This window comes from Prunus dulcis, chromosome 6 (genome assembly GCF_902201215.1).
Source record: "Prunus dulcis chromosome 6, ALMONDv2, whole genome shotgun sequence".
NCBI classification, from domain to species: domain Eukaryota; kingdom Viridiplantae; phylum Streptophyta; class Magnoliopsida; order Rosales; family Rosaceae; genus Prunus; species Prunus dulcis.
The window spans coordinates 28,403,908-28,424,902 of record NC_047655.1 but is presented as its reverse complement, the minus strand read 5'-3'; the positions used below and the strand labels follow the sequence as shown (position 1 = coordinate 28,424,902).

The following is a 20,995-nucleotide window of genomic DNA, read 5'->3' as shown; positions in this document are numbered from 1 at the left end:
TGATCGAATGCATTTAGGGAGGGGAGAAGAGGGGGGGGGGGGGGGGTGGGTTAGTTAATAGTTAGGTAAGGTTCTTGGGTTGAATTTGTGCAAATAAGATTTGGAGTGTGAGGATGTGCAGTAATCCTCAATTAAGAAAATCACAACCACAAAACAATTGGATTAGTGGTAGATGTAGTTAATGGGTTTCTTTCAGAGCACTTGGCTAATTGTTAATCAATTGGGCAAAGTGAATCTTACAATAAACTATGTATCATGTGTTGGGCAAATGAACACTTGGGTACTCAATTATTGGTGATGAAAAAGTCGCACACCTTTTTGAGTTTTTTTTGGATGGATAAAGAGGGAGGGCGGAGAGGATGATTTTTGAAATGACCTTACAAAGAGGGAGGGGGAAGAATTTTGTCATGTTGCAGTGTCCAGAAAGAAAAAGATGATGGGATGAATTAACAGTGAGGTTAGTTGAATAAAATAATACAAAGGAAGGGAAAGTCTTCCAAAACCAAAAGCAAGTTTATCATCTGCCAAGGCCAAGGCCATTGCTTGCTTGCTTGCTTGCTTGCTTGCTTAGTGGAAGGAAGTGGAGTATCATTGAAAGTTGCAGAGACTAATATAAAATATATAAAGATAAACAAACAAAACAATTGGTGCAAGCAAGTAATGATTGGATTGGAGGTGGCAATTTGACAAGACAATGAAACCAACCAACGATTTGAGATTGAGCATGATGTTCTTCCAATGGGGTGTGGATGTCTGTCTCCTTCTCAGATTCAGATAAGTTGATTCCTTCCCTTCAAGTTTGAAAATGCTCTCTACACGTAACACGCTTTCCATCAATTAAAGATGCTGTCGATTGTTCTTTGACTATCATGTTTTTAAGTTTGTGCTGGCATCACCTTGTTTGTTTGTTAGAGGAACCTTAAACATTGCCAATGTGAACCATTCATTCTTCACTATTTTTCTTTCCTTCATAAAGTAGATAGTGCTTTCTCCAGCAAAAGAAAAAACAGTATATAATTGTTATTTTAAAAGACTTTGTCAACTGAAACAGAACAAATATGCATATGAATGAACGAACTGATGATATTCAAAAAGCCCAATAGCAAGGAAGAGAAACCCTTGCCAGCCAAACCATCTAAAGATGTTTGTGTGTTTGCTTGTTTCTTGTGTATTTGTTTCCACTCCAACACCAATTCAAGTACAAATGGTAAGTTCAACATTAAAACAAATGCTAGCTCCTGCTCAACAGAAAGGAGAAATGGATTGTGTTTTTCCAACTATTACTCAACACTGCTGCACAAGGCAAAAACTCAAGAATCTAACAAAACGATTCTTGCTCTTTCCAATTTCGACATGACACAGTACGTTTACGTTACGTACATAATACTGTATATTTAAATATACTACTAGAAGAGAGGCTAACTTTATACAAATATTACTTTTAATATCATATGGAACACCAGGCAGATTAAACTTGACTCTATATGAACTTGTTTGAGTACAAATTTCCATAGAATCATATGTATAGCCTGTCCGATTAATATGTAATGTAATACTACTAAATGAGAGTATATAGGAAAAAAAGAGTAGACAAAATAATAACATACAATGAAAGCATCACCCTCTGTCTGAAAAGTAATTAATCTAGTAAGTTGGTTGCATTTGCTTGATCAATCCCATTGCTTTCTTTCTCTCACAGAAAATCATTCATTAAGAGCGCTCCAATCATCGCCCTTTTGGATTGACAATCTGTGAGAAGATTGCGCTGGAGTCGCTGGTGGTTTCATTTGAGTTGGTGGTGTTGTTGGATTCTTCATTCAGATCACTCTCACTTCCAAGGCTGAGGTTGCTGTAATGCATTGCCATCATGTTCTGGTTTCTTAGATGGGCATCGTCGGAGTCACTTCTTGCGCGTCTTGAAGAGTGGTTTGAACCATCTGTGTCGTCCTGCAACTGGAGAGCAAACTCAAGGTTCCACAAGATGTCATTCAAAGTGGGGCGGTCAGTTCCCGCATCAGACAAGCACTTCTCAGCTGTATCTGCAAATTTCTTGATGCTTTCCATGTTGACTTTCCCCTTGAGATGAGGATCAATGATGTCCTCCAGAGTTCCTTTTCTTTGGCAATGCAGGGCCCAGTCTGCTAGACTAACCTGTTCCTTTGGCAGGCTAGGATTCAGAGCAGGCCTTGCACACAATGCCTCAAAGAGAACAACCCCAAATGAATAGACATCAGATTTTTCAGTCAACTGTTGCCTCCTGAAATATTCAGGATCTAAGTAGCCAAAGCTGCCCTTCACCACTGTACTAACATGCCCGGTGTCCATGTTGGGGCCAGTCTTTGAGAGCCCAAAATCAGAAACCTTGGCTTCCCAGTTCTCATCCAAGAGAATGTTTGTTGTCTTGACATCCCTGTGAATAATGGTCCACCTAGCCCCTGTGTGAAGGTAGTGAAGTCCCTTTGCTGCTCCAATACAAATCTCCAGCCTTTTCTTCCATGACAGCTGAGCTTGAGATTTGTTGCCCTTGTACAGATGCTCCCGTAGAGTCCCGCGTGACATGAAGTCATAAACCAAGCACATTTCGTTATCTTCGTCACAGAATCCAATCAGAGAGACCAAGTGTTTATGCCTCAACTCTGAAAGCATCTCAATTTCAGTTTGGAATTCATGAACTCCTTGTTCTGATTGTGGGTTAGACCTCTTGATGGCCACTTTCATCCCTGCATCAATGACACCCTTGTACACCTTTCCAAATCCTCCAACACCAATGACATTAGACTCATCAAAACTCTTAGTAGCTTGTTTCATCTCGATAAAGGAGAAACGCCTGCAACGGCCTTGAGCAGCTGTTGTGAGGTGGCTGCTAGCAGTACTCTTGCCTGAAATTGTTGATTTGGTGCCACTGGTATGTGAATTGCCATAGAGTGGTAGCCAGCTAGAAGTGTGTGTTTCGGTTCCTAGGGCTTTTTTCTTTCTTTGGTACACAGCAATGCACAATGCGGCCACTATGCCGAAGGCTGCAGCTCCTCCAGCAGCACCACCAATCACATGAGCTTTGTTGGTTCCACTTCCTCCCTGCTGTTGCTGCTGCTGATTTTCAAAGCTTCTCTCTCTTTCCTGGTCCTTTGCCAACATTTCAGAAGGGTTAGGGTTAGGGCCTGCCAAAGTTTTACCCTGTTCAAGCTTGAATATCTCCACTCCGTTGATGAGTGCATCGTAGAACTCAGGACGGGATTTCATTGCAGGATGCAAAGCTAGCCAAAGGTTACTATCACTACCATCCTTGAATGCTACCACATAATCTCTGTATGTAGGCACCCCCTTTCCTCCCGTCCATCCGATCACATCTGCTTCAGCCTCGGCAGTTTGATTGTTGATGTAAACAGTGAACACTATCTGATTGGTTTTGCTGAGGTAAAAGTCACAGAAGTGTAACCTTACAAGGTACATGAATTTGGGATCAACCTGGTTGAACACCCATGTGAGATTGTAACTCAGGTTGATGTCCTTCTTTTCTCCCATGGATCTTGAGGTCTTGTAGATATCAACAGGAGCAATATATCCTGGCATATCTTTGTAATCAATTTTAACATCTTTGGCGGCCTCGTTGGTGACCCCAAGTTGAGCACCAAATACATAAGCAAAGTCATCATACCATGTCCTGGTCAGGGCGCCAGAGTCATTGGTGGGTGAAATAAACTGCCCACCAATATTCACTCTAAACATGGTCTGCAAATTTGTACTCCTTCCATCAAAAGCCTGGTCTGAAGCCCCAACAATTGTGGCGCTGCCGAACATGTCAGGCGTTCCAATCAGCTCAATACCATTCACAAAAGCAAATCCCGAGGAAGGCGAAAAGGTGACCTCTAGAGAATCCTTATTCAGGGGAGCCAGGAAATACTCCCTCATGATATAAGCTTGCGTAAGGGCCTTACAAGTGATTGAAGCACTAAAGTTTTGCAGGACAGTGATTCCATTGGCGATGACCGCAAAATAGGACTGCTCAGCATTGTTGCTGCCATAAACAGCCGGATAGAAATAGAGTCTAATAATGTAGCGCTGCCTGGGTTTCACTGGAAACTTGTATGTGGCATTTGAGGTGAAAATCCTGGCTTTCATGTATGGAACCTCAGAAAGAAGTGCAGGGTCCTGATATTGGGCTTGAGCCGGACTTCCTTGAGATCCAGTAAGGTACTTTGAGTCTGGTTGCCATTTCCTCCCATCTGCATCTTTGGCCTCATTTTCTGAGCCACAGCCAAGGATCAATGAATCCGAGTCCGAGTTTGCAGCATGGAGGCCATTCAGGAACAGAGACACAAAAGAAAAAAAAAATACGATGTGTGTTTTGATGCGCATGGCTACCTAATATATATATATATATAAAAGAATAAAAGAAAAAGAAAAAGAGAAACACAGAGACAGATTGCTCTGTCAATGGCGTACAGGAAAACAGAGGACTCTGATCAATGAACAAGTAGAAGAAGTTTTCCTGTACGCCCGGAAAAACAAAAAGGGTTTCTGGGTTTTCTTTGTATTCTTCTCCTATGGAGGGGTTGGGTGTAGGGGTGTTAAACTAAGTCATATCTAATCAAAAACCGTTACCAGTCTTACCTGGATCTCAAGGACTAGACCAGGCAAGACGAAACAGAGAGAGGGTGGATTTTTTTGGTCTTCTTTGTTCGCAATGTGGGCTCTTTTGTTTGCTAGGTCGTTTTAGGTTTCCATTTCTGGGGTCAACAAGGGCGTTCATTCTTCTTCACAAACGAAAACGTTGTTGGAAACCAATGATTGGGAGCAAGAATCGTAGATTGTACAGGTTCTGATTGGTTGCAGCACAGTTAGAATTTCTATTTGCAGTAAAAGAAGAGCCTAAATTTAGCATTTTGTGTGTGTGTTTTGTTTCGTAATTTGGAGAATATGCTCGTACATAATTGTTATGATTTGTTCAATGAACCACTGAAATCGGATGGAAGAAATTAACCATTAATTCCTTGGACTAGTTAGCTTGACTTCAATCAGTTCATTTCCCATATACATGCATGTGTAAAAACAACCACAAAACCGAAGAGAGTAAACTCTGTTTACGAAGATATTAAGCCCATGAAAATTAGACTAACCACACCAAAAAACTACCAAATTAGTCTCCTAGAATGTAGAACAACAGATCATTGCGCGAGCAAACTTTAGGCTTTAGCTCTCACAACTAGTAGTACAATAATTAACCAATAAGGGTTCATTCTTCTCAAAACTTTAATAATAAAAAAATCAAGTGTTATTAAGGAAGCAGCTATATGAAATGACCAACATCAAACTAATAAATTCTATCTTGATCAAGTATACATAATGCTAATGCTCAAACTCAAACAAACAACTCGACAAAATACACATACCGTTGCTTTTTGTGTTTTCTTTTTCTTTTTACATATGTAAAGTTGTGAATTCTAGAATGATACAGTTTATCAAATCTTGTATTGTTGATTTTTATGTACACACATGGTCGAATTAAAATTAACATTGACCTAAAAGAATGTTCATATCAAATCTTTAAATTCTGTAAGATGGGATTACATTTTCCTCCCCTAAAAGAAAGACAAACCTACATAAACTTGGCGATCATATATAAGATATTTATATCTTATTTTTTAATACAAGCGATAGTCCACTATCAGAGGAGAGGAATCGAACTCGATGCAAGAGAATGAGCACACTGCCATACCTAACCCACGTCATCATATATAAGATATTTGTTAGAATAAACGGGTGCAAGAGAATGGACACACACTTCATTGCCTAACCCAGATCAACATATATGATATTTGTTAGAATAGAAGGTTAAAGTACCATCCAAAATTAACAAATGAAGGGACAGTTAGAAATGGATGGAGGAAATGGGAAGGAATGTGCGAGACCGCCGCAGGTCCATCAACCCATCTTGTCTCCATTAAAGCCCTTCTCACAACATCTGGTTGAGCTGGTCGGGCTGGTGATCATGCACCGCAGAATACGAAACTCCTCCGATCCTGTCTCCTTGTAAAGTTTTTTTGGGGAAACACAAAGCGCCACCCCCCCAACCCCAACCCCCCACCCCCATCCCACACTCAATCTATCGAAACCATCTTTGCCTGGCTGGCGCGGCAGCTTCCAGTCGCTGCCGCTGCCACCACCGTCACATCGAGTATATATACACACATATACACCACCGCATCACATACTCACATACTCACATTCATTCAATTAATTAATTACACAAAAATGACGGACGAGCAATGCAGACCGCCGACATCATATTCGTCATCGCTATCGCTTTCCCTTTCCTCGTCTGAGGAGGAGCTCCAGCACATGCCGCTGGCGCCGCCCAAGATGCTGAACCGGAAGCGCCTCAGCAAGCAGCTGTCCATGTGCGAGACACCACGAGACATTGCGTGGGAGAAGCGGCGCCGCCAGATTCTCAGGCAGGAGAGGAGGAGGAATGGGATCAACGACTCCGATGACATGGTCCTCACGGACGAAGACTTGCACGAGCTCAAAGGCTGCATTGAGCTAGGGTTTGGATTCAATGAGGAAGAGGGTCAGAGGCTCTGCCCTACCTTGCCCGCTCTTGACCTTTACTTTGCCGTCAACCGCCAGTTCTCCCCGAGTCCCGTGTCCACCCCGAATAGCGCCCGCCATTCTACATCGTCATTGGGTGGACGGTCCTCGTCGTTTGGAAGCCCTAGGAGCGACACAGATGCATGGAAGATTTGCAGTCCAGGTACCTATGCAATCTTCATACTGTTACATATACTTCACATTTACAATTGTATTGGTGTAAGGAGAAGGAAAAAAAAAACTTGCATGGATTTAAATGATTAAATTGTGTCTACTAGATATAAATATGTATTGAATTAGTAATGTAAAACTTTATTGTAATTAAATTAACATCCAAATTCTTGTTTTGAAACATGAACTCGTTTCATTTTGCGGGATTGGGTTTTTATTTTTGTAGGTGATAATCCACAACAGGTAAAAACCAAGTTGAGGCATTGGGCTCAAGCTGTGGCTTGTTCAGTGATGCAGTCTTCTTGAAGTGTGGATCATCATATGGCTTTTGTTGTACAGACAGAGAGAGAAAGCAAAAGAGGAAGGAAAAAGCTCCTTCTTGTTCAGCGGTGCAGTTTAGATTGAAGTGTGAGATGGCTTTGCTGGTTGTACAGAGGAGAGAGGAGAGGAGACTACTTTCTGCTTTCTACTTTCTAGAGAGATACATACAGGATTATACAAAACAGGAGAGAAGACAGGAGAGGAGAGAGAAGAGGAAGAAGATCGAGGTCGGCTTAAGCTTAAAATGAATTAGGGCTTTGTTGATTAATTTGTGCTTACTGATTATACCACCAGAGATTGAAAAATGTTAAGCCGCAAGCATGCAAAGAAGTCTTATTGGCACTCATGAGAACCTAATTGGTTTGGTTTGGTTTGGCTAGAGAAGGATTTAGTGTGCTTAATTTTCCAAGTTGACACTTTGAATGTCCAAATTTCTCTCTTGGGTGCACTGCGCAACACGTTTGATGATGGAATGGAATGGAACAATTCATTTTTGTGCCTCATCGATCTTATGTTGTCAAAATGGAATTCAAGGAATGTACTATGAAACAATTACATTTAATAAATAGAATTCATCCTTTTAGATTTTTACTTTCATATATCTCTCTCATAATCGTTTCTTTTTTCCTTTTTATTATCCTCTACCTGTAAATTTTTACCAACAATAAGCAAGAATTACAGACTCATTAGCTAAAGAGGGCCATCCTCTAGTCAAAAGAAAATACTTTACAAATTTATCATCAAACAAACCTTTTTGTTTTTTCTTTGGGAAAAGCATGATCTTTCTTTCTAGATAACTTCATAGAAGGATTTTTTTTAAAGATTTGATTATTGATTTTTATTTGAGGATTGTAACAAGTAGGTTTTTATGGGTATGATCTTATGGGGATTTGGGATTTTGAGGGGTTGGGGGGGTGGAACTCTATCAGAAGTAAGGTTTCTGATCACGCTTGCGGTTGAGCGGGTAAGATTACTCAATTAAACTGACGATCGAGCCCATTGATGTAGAGACATTTGCCTAATTCCCGACAACATAAACCGATTTTTTGGTACTAGTTACTTATTCTTTCTTCAATGAAATTCTATCGCCTTCTCTCCAAAAAAAATTATATATATATATATATATATATATTGTGGGTGGTATGGGTAACTACTTTTACACTGTAAAAGTAAAACTCATTGAAAAGTAAATTTTGACCTTTTTTTTTTTTTTTTTTAAATTTTATAGTAAATTTAGGTTTTAGCCACACAAAAAATTTTCACTTTTGGAAAAAGCTAAGACAAAAAAACCTCTCAACTTTCAAACCAAAAAACATGCAAATGTAAAAGATTCCTTAGGAAATCCAAAAATAAATAAGGGCAATTTTGTCCGTTTTGGCTTCTTTTAAAAAATTTCTTTCTCCTTTGACATTTTTCAAAGTCTCCTTTTTTTTTTTTGAGAGATTCACTATTATACCAAATATAGAAGTCCAAATTATAAAAAAAAACCCTATATGAAATGGACTTTAGAAACACACCCAAAACCCATTTACAACATAACAAAAAGGCTTTTAACTTTTTTTAAATTACAAAACTGTCATTGATTTCTTAAAACAAACTCAACCCCAAAACCTCATAAAAAATCTCAAAATACCCAATAGGGCATCAAAGTAATTTAATAATCAAAATTAAATTCAATAAGTGCAGCTGTCATTTTTTGGGTTTTTTTAGATATGTTTATAAAAACTAAATGGTGTAGGATTTATTTATAGTTTTAGTGATAAGAATGAGTATATATATATATATATATATATATATATATATATATATTTTTGGGCTTTTGCAAATTCCACGTGTTCGGCATAAACCTTAAACCCCAGAAAAACTTGGGTCGTCTTCTTCTGTCTCTGTGTCTCGAAGACAACCGAAGTTGAACTCCCAGTGAATTCTCTCTGCTTACAGCCTCCGACTAACAAACTCGGCCCCTTCTTTCAAAGCTTCAGAAACCCAACAAATAAACTATTTCTCCTTGGCTTTGCCCTCCTTATGGCCCCTGACGCTTCAGCTGCCCTTGCAGGTTCTTTCTCTAACTCTATCACGCACTCTTCCTTTAAATCTGGTTTGTGTTTTTATGGTCCGAGTCAAAAAGTCCACTAATTTATGGTTGGCCAGGATTCTAAATACGTTTATGTGTCTATATACTGATGCATAAGCCTAATTACTTTCGAATTTATATAATCTTTATTTATCAAAATAGCTCCTTGAATCTTCAATGAAAAAAAAAGTAACTTTTTGCAGTGAGGGATAAAGTTCAACAATTTCTCAATGCTGCGGTTACTGGGAATCTTGATCTCTTAAAGAGTGAGTAAATGTTATCTTTCTGCTCTGGATGTTTGATTTTATTTTTTCAATCATGAATTGGTTATTTTTGCTTGTTTTGATTGGCTGTTGTTGTAATCGAATTATTATTATAATTAATTTTTATGATTGGGGGTTTGCTCCTTGGCAGATTTGGCCGGGCAACTTGATGAAGGGAAGGATTTGGCAAAAACTGTGGCTGATATTAAGGATGCCAACAAGCGAGGGGCCCTTCATTTTGCGGCGAGAGAGGGCAAGACTGAGGTGTGCAAGTACTTGCTGGAGGAACTGAAGCTTGATGTTGATACAAAGGACGAAGACGGTTTGTGCTTAATGTTATACATTATCTGTTTTTGGTAAACGAGACCAAAATGTAACTTTAGAATCTCACAGTAATATAGAAAACTTAGGCAGACACATATTTCTAATCTGGCTAGAGCTTTGTGTACTTATTGGTATATCATATAGCTTATCCTTTAGAAATCATTACTTGTTTACAGGTGAGACTGCTCTTATTCATGCTGCTCGGCAAGGCCATACTGATACTGCAAAATACCTGCTTGATTCTGGTGCCAATCCTGCTATAGCCAGTGATTTAGGGGCCACGGCTCTTCATCATTCCGCTGGACTAGGTGGGGTTTTTAAAAACTTTTTTTCATAGTAGCATTTCATTTTATGGCTTAATAAAATTTCAGGAATCATATTGTGGTTTGTGCTTGTTTACAGGAGACATTGAGTTACTGAGGTATTTGATCTCCAAAGGTGCTGATGTTAATTCCCAAAGTGAAGCTGGCACTCCTTTGATTTGGGCTGCCGGTCATGGTCAACAAGATGCTGTGAAAGTTTTGTTAGAACACCATGCCAATGTAAGCTGTCTTGGATATGCTTGTTTGCATAGATGCTTATTTGCTTGGTAGTTCTGTAGAGAGAGTGAACTATGAGGTGAGATTGTCTTCTATTGTTTTGTTCATATAGTTATTTTTGTTTTGCAGCCAAATTCTGAAAATGATGACAGTATTACTCCTTTGTTATCTTCTGTTGCGGCTGGTTCACTGCCATGCTTAGAGTTATTGATTCAGGTTCAGTTTATGCCTTACTATTCAATGTAGCAAAACAATTTATCTGTAAATACAAATTCAATTTTTTACTTGTAGGGTGTTGGAAAGTATTCTGGACAGGTTAATCTTTAGATCATAATTTGACTTCCAACATTTACTTTTCCTTTTTTTGCTTGTATAGGCTGGTGCCAAAGTAAATATTAGTGCAGGTGGAGCAACCCCTTTGCACATTGCTGCTGATATTGGCAGCCCAGAGATCTTACAATTATTGTTGAAAGCTGGAGCAGATCCCAATATCACTGATGAGGTAGTCCACCTTACCTGACATAGGAATTATGCTTTCTGATTATTAAAAATTGTTCCATTAGTGTAGCTCTACATGAAGTGCTGCATATAGATTCTTAGTATTACAGATGTTAGTTAAATTCATCCTTTTAAAATACATGGGGACTGAAAAAACCAGATAAATTAATGGTGACTTTTTATTGCACCACAGGATGGTTTGAAGCCTATACAGGTCGCAGCTGCAAGAGGGAACCGCAGTGCTGTTGAGATTCTCTTTCCCTTGACATCAAAGCTTGAAACCATCCCAAAATGGACGGTTGACGGCATACTTGAGTATATGCAGTCTGAAACAAGCAGACAACAGGTGCCAAGATCTTGACATGTCATTTTCCTTGTGAGGGGACTAAAGGAATTTCTCCAACCTCTTAATTTTGAGAGGACGACTATCTTACTAGATCTCCTTATTCTTAATCTGGCCTCTTAAGTGTTTATTTGTATTATACTTTCACAAAACTTATTGGTTGGCATATGTTGAGTACAGTAGTTTATGGGTACAGAAGACATAATAGGAATTCCTTTATTGTCTCATAAACTATGTTTATATATGAACACAGAACATAATTGGATTCCCTAGATTTGGCTGGCATTCTTGAAGCTACCTCAGATTTCTAACTTTCAAGGGATAATTTGCAGGAACAAGCTAGAAACTCGAAGGAACTTAATGTGCCAAAAGACTCTACATCACCAAAACAAGAGCTCCCGGAGGTGGTAACTTTTACCCTGTAACTAAATGTGCCCCCGCTGTGCATGTCAATATTATGAAATTTAATTTAGCATAAAGATTTATGTAGTCTTGTGTTTGTGCCTTACCCCTTATTCAGGTGACCCCTGAAGCGAAGAAGAAAGCTGCAGAAGCAAAATCAAGAGGAGATGATGCTTTCAAAACAAAGGATTATAATATGGCCATTGATGCATATACACAGGTGCGTTTTACATCTTCCTCTGTTATTAATGCTAATCAATTTTCTAGTTATGTTGCAAGTTATGCGTTGGTCCCATGCTCAAGACAAGTTTATTGGATTACTGTGGGCCCTATTTTTCTCTATAGAGAGTTTAAGCAGGCTCCTTTCAATTGTTCAGACTACTGCTTACTGACAAGTGCACTTAATGGGGAAACAACCGACTCTATTTGCTTACGAAATACTACTACTTAGTTCTGTGTTTGGCCATGCATTTACAGGCAATTGATATGGACCCGACCGATGGTACTTTGTTTTCTAATCGAAGCCTTTGTTGGATGCGTCTTGGTCAACCTGAGTATGCCTTAGCTGATGCAAAGGCCTGCAGGGCATTAAAACCAGATTGGGCAAAAGCTTGCTACCGAGAAGGTGCAGCATTGCGCCTATTGCAGGCATGTGCTCACTTAACCATCTCATGATGTTTCTAATGAAATTTCATATGAAAAAAAAAACAATATCCAATGAAATATTTATTTGTTATTGCAGAAGTTTGATGAAGCTGCCAATTCTTTTTACGAAGGTGTCAGGCTGGACCCTGAAAATCAGGCACTTGTAGATGCTTTCAGGTTGTATTCAAAAACTGCTCTGCTTTCTCCTCTCCCCCCTTAGTTGTACTGTTTTCTTATTATTTGCAAAACAAAATCAAATGCAAATTGTGTTGCTTGCTTCTGTTTAAGAAAAAAGGGGTTTATTTATAAAATAGGACCTGTTTTTTCCATCGAGTTATTATCACTTTCCCTGGGTTGCAAGCTCTAACCACTTTTTTCTTTACAGAGAAGCGGTTGAAGCTGGAAGGAAATTTCATGGTGCTGATAAACAGAAATCATAGTTCGCCGAACGGTCGTATCCTAAGCTAGTCAGAAGGTTGGATTGAGATCATTTCCTCTTCTTTTATGAGAGTGGGTTGTGGTTTTAATTAGGAACCACTAGAGTAGTTGTTACTTATAAATGTGAGAAATTTTTTGCCGTTGCTGCCTTTGTTCAGTTTGGTTAGTGACTAATGTTTGCAGTAGTGTTATTGTGAGACACTTTTTTATTTTCTATTGTTCTTCCTTCACTCTGGCTGCTTTTTTGTTTTGTTTTTTGGATGTAGTCTCCTACGTTCAACTCTTGTCCAGTCATCTCATCAATTTTGTGGGATATCAATTCTTTTTTCCAAAGTTGATGGAAAAATCTTTGCTTTTTTGTTATAACTGTCTACCGTCCAAAAAGAACAATGAAAGAAAGAATAAAAACTGAAATCTTGACGTTATGATACAGAAGGGCAGCACTGGTTTTAAGCAAAAATCCAGTTGTATTTCAACAAACTACAATTTTCCACTTAAAAAAAATAGACAGCCGCATTAAATTAAAATAAACACCTTATAATTTCCAAAGTTTCTCTGACATCCTCCACCTTCTGCGCATGCTTCAGTCCCCTGTTTCCGAGAGAGGAGAGAGCCCTTCAAATCCTTTCTCAGGGTTCTAGGGTTTCTTCTCTACCAACTTCTCAATTGACTGAGGGCTAAGCTTCCTTTCCCGCCCAAATCTCCGATCTTTTAGAGGAATTTCCCGATTTCCATCAACAATGTCGCTAAAACCACCTGCGGGTTACGGCACCATCACCGCCACCAACCCCGCCGCCGCACAAACCTCCAAAGATCTCACCTTTACCTCCCGTGCCAATCCCCAAACTTCCCAACCCGTGCACCCCGCACGCATCTCTCAATCCGTGTACCCCACGCGCCGCCCGTGGCCCGAGCTCTTCTCCCTGACCTCTTTCTCCGTTCCGTACAACTACGCCGACGCCATGGCTCGAATCAAGCACAACATCAGCTACTTCCGCGTCAATTACGCCATGGCAGTGCTCCTAATCGTCTTCCTCAGCCTCCTATGGCACCCAGTCTCCATGATCGTCTTCTTGATCGTCCTCGTCGCCTGGCTCGCCCTCTACTTCTTCCGAACTGGCCCCGTCGTTTTGTTCAACCAGAGCTTCGACGACAGGCTGGTGGTGGTCGTGCTGAGCTTGGTCACTGTCGTAGCGCTGGTGTTTACCCACGTGGGTTTGAATGTGTTGGTGTCGTTGATCGTCGGGGTGGTGGTGGTTGGGCTCCACGCCGCCTTTCGGATCACCCAAGACTTGTTTCTTGACGAGGAGACTGCGGCTGAAAACGGGTTGGTGTCGGTTGTTGCAAGCCAGCCCCTGCGCCCGACTTCTTACACCCGGATTTGAATTCTTGGGTTGGTTTGATACTTCGCCGCTAAAATTGGGGTTTTGAGGTTGTACTAAATATTTCAGATGAGGGTGTTGGGGATTTTTATTTTTCCGGGAAAAATTCGATTTTTATGGGAAATTTGGGTTTCTGGAGCTGTGATGCAAACTGTAGAGGGACAACAATGTAGCAATTGCAGCTTCAAGAGGGAAAGGTGATTGATTTTTTGTTACTGTCTTATTCTTTGATATCACACAGTGGATAAAGTTTGGTTACTACTTCTGTAACAGTTTCTGGTGTATTTTAATTGTTAAGCTTGAAATAGTTGTGATTTTGATTTATCCCTTGTGTTTTGAGTTTTTACGTGGTCTCGTTTTGTTCAACTTTCATGCTTGACTAAACTGAAACTGAATTCTTGAACACAGATAAAATTTTAAGAACTTGGGGCTTAGAAGGAAGATAGATTGAATTACTAGGGTTAAGGCTTCAATCCTTGTATGTATGGGATACCTAAGGATGGCAGCCATGAGTTCCCGTCAATAAACTTGGCCGCCGTAAACCAGTCAGCCTCCGATGGGTTGGCAATCACATGATATCCCGTCCACTTGACTCGGCCTGCAAGCTCTGCACCTGGCCCCATGTTCATGTACTCACCATAATACAGTGTGTCAGTCGCAAAACTCCCTCTGAATTCAAACCAACCTTCGGGCATTATAACATTGCTTATATATGATTGTATGAACACTGTCCGTGAATATTTACCCCAAGGTCGACCAAGATACGCTTCGCCTATGAAATCGGGGTCTGCATAGATCTTGCATGATTGGAAGGAGAAGCCTGATGAGTCGTTTAGGGCATATCGGCCATGCGCTGTGACCACGCTGATTTTGCCTATTACATTTTTCCTGACAATGAGTGCACAATTTTGGAAAACAGCAGTGCCATAGCCAAAGATGAAGTCGACACTGCCACTGATTTGGCAGTCTCGATAGAACTGACGGCCGACATGTACACACAATGAGTCTTGGTATCCACTGATCTTGCAGCGATAGAAGACAGCACCATCGCTGGCGGATAGAAGTGCAACTGCCTGCAAACCTTCTGGTCCTGCAGCGTTCTCAAACCCTATGTCCATTGCAATGAATCCTTCGGCCGATACCGCTAAAACAAAATGAATTGAGAACAAAAGTCAAACATAAAACAGTAGGAACAGGTTTTGACATGTTATGTCATCAAACCCTGTTATTATATATTTTTTTTAAAAAGATAACTTATGCCTAAATGCATGGTATTGATTGGTGGTATTCTGGTAAGAGAAAATTTACTTTTTTCTGAACGTAATTTTGAAATAAATCAAGTTTTGGTGTCATACCAAATGTTGGTGAATCAAATGTTGACCAACCATCACGAAAGCTTCTACTGCCAGATATGGTAGTAACGTCCATACCCTCGCCAATCATGACCAAATTCCACTTTTGGCTATCGATTTTCACGTTTTCTTTGTAAAATCCTTTCTTAACAAATATCACAAAATGATCTTGGCTATGGTTTGGTGCAGCAGCTACGGCCTCCATTATTGTTCTAAAATTCCCATTCCCAGCTTTACAAACCGTAACGTTTGGCGTTTGCAAAAATTTCAGGCCAGCATTAGCTGCTCTGCGGCCACGGCCAGGTGGTACTTGCAACATGCTAAGCAACTCTTGGGTTGATGTGGTCACTTGCTTGAAGCTCTGTGCTGCCATGGAATATTTGGTGCCATCAAACACTTCCATGCATGTCTTTTGGCTGCCGAGGTTTGCATCCAACCTTGCTCTTGCATGGGAAATGACATCAGTACTAGTATGATAGTATTGTGTATAACCTGTAAAATGAAGCTTTTGTTTTAGCATTGGTTTTTCTTGTCCTCAATGAAAGAAAATGAAGAGATGGTTAAGAATTTAAAACCCTTTCAATATATATATATATATATATATATGAAATGAACCTTTCGGGTCGTGATGAATGGCGGAAAGAGACCAATTCAAGGCTTCATAAGTTGAGCCAAGCACATCTGCACAATGTGAAATTGCAATATTAAGATTTCGATCATGATCATCCTGAGCATCAGCATACACGCGGATGCGGGGAATGACAGAGGCCACATTTTGGACAAGTTCCAAGGTAGAGTGCAATGAGTTTTTGAACACTGGCAGAGGGACGTTTATGATATTAGCAAATGGGGTTTTGGACAGAGCAGAGAGACAAATGATGAAAAAGATGAAATGGCAGGAGCACATCTTCATCAGTGGACACATGAGAACAGAGCAAATTAAGAGAGAAGCAAAGCAAGAATTTGACTATTAAGAAGAATATGCAAATATATAACATGTATGCAGAAATTTGGAAGCGATGATAACGCCCAAATTTAAGTGGTCGGATTGAATAATAATTACCATAAATTATGGATGTTAATATTATGCAGCAAAGGATTTTCCTGAGATCTGTTCCTTATTAAACCCAAGGCACTGAGATATTTCCAAAAATCAAATTTTCTTCCTTCCCATTTTTGTTTCATTAGGAAGTAAATTTGGAAGAATTTCTCCATCAGGAATAACCTGATGTTCAACATTATCTTCTGTTTGACCTTTTGTGAGTAAAAATGGTATATATTAAAATTAATTCTCTCCCTTCATCTCCGTCTGCGTTTTGTCCCTCGCTCCTTTCTTCTCCTGTTGAAGTCAAATGGGAAATGCTCTCCAAATGATTTGTTGCCTTGTAGAACTTGCATTTAAACTTAAATCAGTTTGATTGAAGGTTTAAAGTATGTGCAGAATTATTGGTACTCTTGAAAGTGTAGATTCAAGAGGCCAGAAAGCAGCTATGGGCTTGTAGGTTGAGAGCATTTATCCCTACATCCCAAGTCCTAGCTTCGATTCTCCTTCCCCAAACATCGCTTTGCTTTAAACAAGAGATCAGAAAGCCAAGACACCTGCAAGTGCGCACTCCTGCCATATCACTAACAAGTTTGGTGCTCTTGGACTCAAACGCTATAAAATGAACTTTCTGAAATCAAAGATGATCATCCAGATGGTAGGAACAGGTTTCTTCATGTACTAAAAATATAAGTGAACAATTCCTTTAAAGAACAAGAAGGAAAATCATATCAACAACAAAAAATCCTTGATCATTTGAAAAACCGAACTACAGAAACACAAGTCCCTCGTTTAATCCTCCTCTAGATTGATGGAGTCCTTGAACTTTCCATACAAAATTTGCTTCAATTCCGCCATCTGTGCAAGAATAGATTCCTTCTCTTCCTCAAGTTTCTCTAAATTTTTGCTCGTCACCTCTTTCATCTCTTCGATCCTGCTCTCCACTTCTTCTTTTGGCACATGGGCAAACACTTCACCTATCTGGAACCGGACCACCTCCTCATCAGTGAGAATCAACTCATTGCTTGCATCCTCCAGATTCTCATTTGATTCCTGGATGGCAACATTGATCAGAAGAGGGCACAACTTACAAAATATACCAGGACGACAATGACACACACACAGGTAAATAGAAAGTGATGTTCATGTTCAAAAGCTAGCACTAGTACCATGATTGAGAAGGTGAGAGTCAACATAATACAAACTCTCACATAACTTTAACACGTTGAAACACCATAAAAAATAGTATAAGAGGTACAAATGCAGTCTCGAAAAAGAAAAAGAAAAACTAAAGTCAAACAATCAAGGGACTGGATAATGAAATGCAGTCTACCATAAGCTTCCCCAAGGAAAATGAAAAAGAACTGTGGCCTAGTTCACAAGACTCTCACAATGGCAGATCAGACGTAGGCAGCCTTTATACCCGCTTAATTGCGGAAAGCAATTCATCCCAAGGAAAATCTATGGGGTTAAAGTAAAGAAACATGCATTTAAACATGCAAAATTCCAGGCAGGAGGCTCATTGCACACAAATTTGATCATTTGGCAGCTGGCAGATATCAGGAAAGCAAACATTCAACCTTTGTCAATGTGAATTTCTGAAATCGATGCCCATTGCAAAACATAAAACTCACAGGGTAGTTTGCCAAATCATTCAGGTAGAGCAGTCCCACCAAACCTAGAAGACTAATACATAAAGTCAATTTAGTTTTAGTAGCAGTGAGGCCAATCCTAAACAATCATTTCATCACTTTTCTTTTCGCTTCACTTCACTCTTTTTCAATTTTAGAAGAAGTCGTCGCTGCCACTGGTTGGGTCGAGAAGAGTAGAGAAGCAGCCACCCGACCCGCCCAGACCCGCCCAGGCCGCCTAACTCCCTGGCGCCTACCCCGAACGATTAGGGTGAAGTGTCCTGCCGCCTAGGCCGATTTTTCGAACACTGAATTTTAGATTACAATCTCGAGCCTTTGCACACTCTTATGGCAGTACATGGTACATGTTCTATTTATAGTCGATTTGAGATAAAACAGCATCGATTTTTCAAGACAAAACAGCATTTAGTACCCAGAAAAGAAAAACAAAAAAGGAATCTTTCAAGTTTAAAAAAAAAAAAAAACCAAATAAACGTCCACAGAAAGGAAATACCTTGGCAAATTTGATCTCGTCCTCGAGCTCGTGAAACCGGTTATTCAATCTGCCAAATTTGTTGATGTTCTGCTGGTCTTCCCATGTCACCTCCGTTTCAGATCCTCCACCCTTGGCCCAAAAAGACAAAACAAAATTAAAAACGAAACCTTTTGCATGGAATTATTAGATTATGTGAATGAAAAATTAGGGCTTTGACTCACCTGTTGCATGCTTGATTCAAAAAGGTTGAACAAACTCAACGAAGCTCAGTGAACTGTGAAGAAGAGTAAAGCCTGTGACGAGGGCACTGTAGGCATTTCGGTATATATACCTAGCTAGTGTCAACAACTGCAACCCAAATTCTATTTGGGCCTAATATCGGGTCAATCTTTATTGCGCCTGAAGAAGCGTATTATGGCCCAGGCCCAGTGTGAAGATGTGTAAAGGGTAATATTGGTATTGTCAAAATAAAGAAATGTCAAAAGTTTTTATTTTTTTTATTTTTATTTTTTTTATAGGTTCTTTTCTTTCTTGGCCTGAGAAATGTCAAAATCTAATACCAAGAAATCAGGGTTTGACCTGAGGAACTGCCTCCCACAAAACAAAAGAAGTGGTATAGAATTCTTTCAAAGAACACATGGCCTGGGGCTGCTTCCAAATTTTCTAAAAACAAAACTGCCATGCCGTTGCCACCTTAAGAGAATCCATGTTTGTGTGAGAGACTAGCTTAGCTACGTGATCTAATTTTAGCCATTCATGCAAACCTACCACCTCCTATTTCAGGATATATCTCTACACTAAGATCAACTAATTTTGCCTCAAATTGCACTGCAATGCAAGCAAACTCATTGCAGCACTTCTTTTTATTCTTACAGTTAAGTTGAAGCATCTCTCCCTCTCTTGATTTCTCACATGGCAGCTGCAGATCACTCTACCCTTTGCCATTTACACTTGGTGACTATTAATCTTTTCTTTTATCTTGTATGTCATTCTTCATTAGCAAGCAATGTTCATGGTGGTGGATTCAGTGTCCAACTTATCCGCCGAAACTCCCCAAATTCACCATTTTATAATCACAATAAATCTCCTTCAAGGAGCTTATACAGAAGCTTTCGACGTCTCATGGAGCCATCCAATCCAAACACACCACAATCAGAAGTAAGACGTGACTATGATGGCGAACATCTTATGAAGCTCTCAATTGGAACTCCACCTGTCGATATTTATGGGGTTGCTGACACAGGCAGCACACTGATATGGACACAATGTGAGCCATGTCTTGATTGCTACAAGCAGAAAAATCCCAAGTTCGACCCGAGAAAGTCCTCAACATATAGAAGCCTCACATGTGGTGCACAAGAATGCAACTTACTTATTGACTCTGGCTCTTACTCTTGCTCATCACCTGATGATCATAAAGCGCTTTGCAATTACAATTACAGCTATGTAGACGGTGCAGCCACCAGAGGGGTACTTGCAAAAGAAACGATCATCATGAAATCCACATCTGGGGAACCAGTTTCCGTCAAGAATATTTTGATTGGTTGTGGACACAACAATACAGGGGAAACATTTCTTGAGAATCAAATGGGAGTAGTTGGGCTTGGATCTGGGAACATGTCATTCATTAATCAAATTGGTCCTGGACTTGGAGGCAAGAGGTTTTCCTACTGTTTGGTTCCACCTCATGCCAATCCCACAGCTACAAGCAAGATGAGTTTTGGGAATGGGAGTGAAGTGTTGGGTGAAGGGGTGGTCTCAACACCTTTGATCTCCACACTGGACAAGACCGCTTATCGCATCACGATAGCAGGGATGAGTGTTGGAGATAAGTTTGTGCCTTTCAATTCATCGGAGACTAATGATGTTTCGAAAGGCAACACCATTCTTGATTCAGGAACACCAAACACATACTTACCACAACAGTTTTATGATCCCTTGGTTGCAGAGTTGAAGAAGCAGATTCCAAGGACCCCCATTGAAATAGCGGACCCAACTTTTGGGACCCTAGTGTGCTACAATACCGCGACGAATCTCAAAGGACCAACATTGACAGTGCATTTTGAGGGTGGTGCTAATTTGCAGTTAACACCAACACAGATCTTCTTTCATCACCAAGAGTTTAAGAATTTCTGCTTTGCAATGCAGAACTCCAGTTATGTCACTAATGATGATTTTGTTCTTTATGGAAACTATGTTCAGTCAAATTTCTTGATTGGTTTCGACCTAGATAGAAGGCTGGTCTCCTTCAAGCCAACTGATTGTACAAATACAAGTGCTGCCATTCCCACTTCCTTTTTCTACTTCTCCACCTACCTTTTGAATCTTCTTCCAATTGTAATTTTGTCCTTATAGAGAATTAGTTACTCAAAAAAACATTATCCAATCTAAGCATTTCACTATATGTCACTATATGGATGAAGAAACAACATTAACAGTTTTTATTTTTTCTTTTTAAGTAATTAAAGTTATTCAAGGGTACTGTG

At 39.9% G+C, this 20,995-nt stretch overlaps 6 protein-coding genes across 6 annotated transcripts; 3 read left to right on the top strand and 3 right to left on the bottom strand.

Annotated features, from left to right (window-relative positions):
- Positions 1 to 1,407: 1,407 nt before the first annotated feature.
- LOC117631527 (receptor-like protein kinase ANXUR1) lies at positions 1,408 to 4,376 on the bottom strand. The gene has a single exon (XM_034364744.1). It carries the CDS (start codon positions 4,354 to 4,356, stop codon positions 1,726 to 1,728), a length of 2,631 nt encoding a protein of 876 aa, XP_034220635.1. The 5' UTR covers positions 4,357 to 4,376; the 3' UTR covers positions 1,408 to 1,725.
- Positions 4,377 to 6,001: 1,625 nt separating this feature from the next.
- Positions 6,002 to 12,815, top strand: LOC117630621 (inversin-B). The gene is made up of 15 exons (XM_034363320.1): positions 6,002 to 6,751; positions 6,986 to 7,062; positions 8,929 to 9,136; positions 9,358 to 9,420; positions 9,569 to 9,739; positions 9,918 to 10,049; positions 10,144 to 10,283; positions 10,410 to 10,496; positions 10,657 to 10,782; positions 10,972 to 11,124; positions 11,454 to 11,525; positions 11,642 to 11,743; positions 12,001 to 12,171; positions 12,266 to 12,345; positions 12,554 to 12,815. Exons 1-15 carry the CDS (start codon positions 6,253 to 6,255, stop codon positions 12,606 to 12,608), a joined length of 2,136 nt encoding a protein of 711 aa, XP_034219211.1. The 5' UTR covers positions 6,002 to 6,252; the 3' UTR covers positions 12,609 to 12,815.
- A 142-nt stretch (positions 12,816 to 12,957) lies between these two features.
- Positions 12,958 to 14,312, top strand: LOC117630764 (PRA1 family protein E). Its single transcript, XM_034363530.1, has one exon. It carries the CDS (start codon positions 13,347 to 13,349, stop codon positions 13,989 to 13,991), a length of 645 nt encoding a protein of 214 aa, XP_034219421.1. The 5' UTR covers positions 12,958 to 13,346; the 3' UTR covers positions 13,992 to 14,312.
- A 109-nt stretch (positions 14,313 to 14,421) lies between these two features.
- On the bottom strand, positions 14,422 to 16,247 carry LOC117630620 (pectinesterase-like). Its single transcript, XM_034363319.1, has 3 exons — positions 15,956 to 16,247; positions 15,344 to 15,832; positions 14,422 to 15,132 (listed from the first exon to the last, which is right to left on the bottom strand). The coding sequence occupies exons 1-3, from the start codon at positions 16,245 to 16,247 to the stop codon at positions 14,450 to 14,452; spliced, it is 1,464 nt and encodes a 487-aa protein (XP_034219210.1). The 3' UTR covers positions 14,422 to 14,449.
- A 758-nt stretch (positions 16,248 to 17,005) lies between these two features.
- On the bottom strand, positions 17,006 to 18,894 carry LOC117631300 (probable prefoldin subunit 4). The gene is made up of 3 exons (XM_034364377.1): positions 18,731 to 18,894; positions 18,528 to 18,638; positions 17,006 to 17,435 (listed from the first exon to the last, which is right to left on the bottom strand). Exons 1-3 carry the CDS (start codon positions 18,737 to 18,739, stop codon positions 17,175 to 17,177), a joined length of 381 nt encoding a protein of 126 aa, XP_034220268.1. The 5' UTR covers positions 18,740 to 18,894; the 3' UTR covers positions 17,006 to 17,174.
- A 527-nt stretch (positions 18,895 to 19,421) lies between these two features.
- On the top strand, positions 19,422 to 20,864 carry LOC117630619 (aspartic proteinase CDR1-like). The gene has a single exon (XM_034363318.1). The coding sequence runs from the start codon at positions 19,422 to 19,424 to the stop codon at positions 20,862 to 20,864; it is 1,443 nt and encodes a 480-aa protein (XP_034219209.1).
- The last annotated feature ends 131 nt before the right edge of the window (positions 20,865 to 20,995 follow it).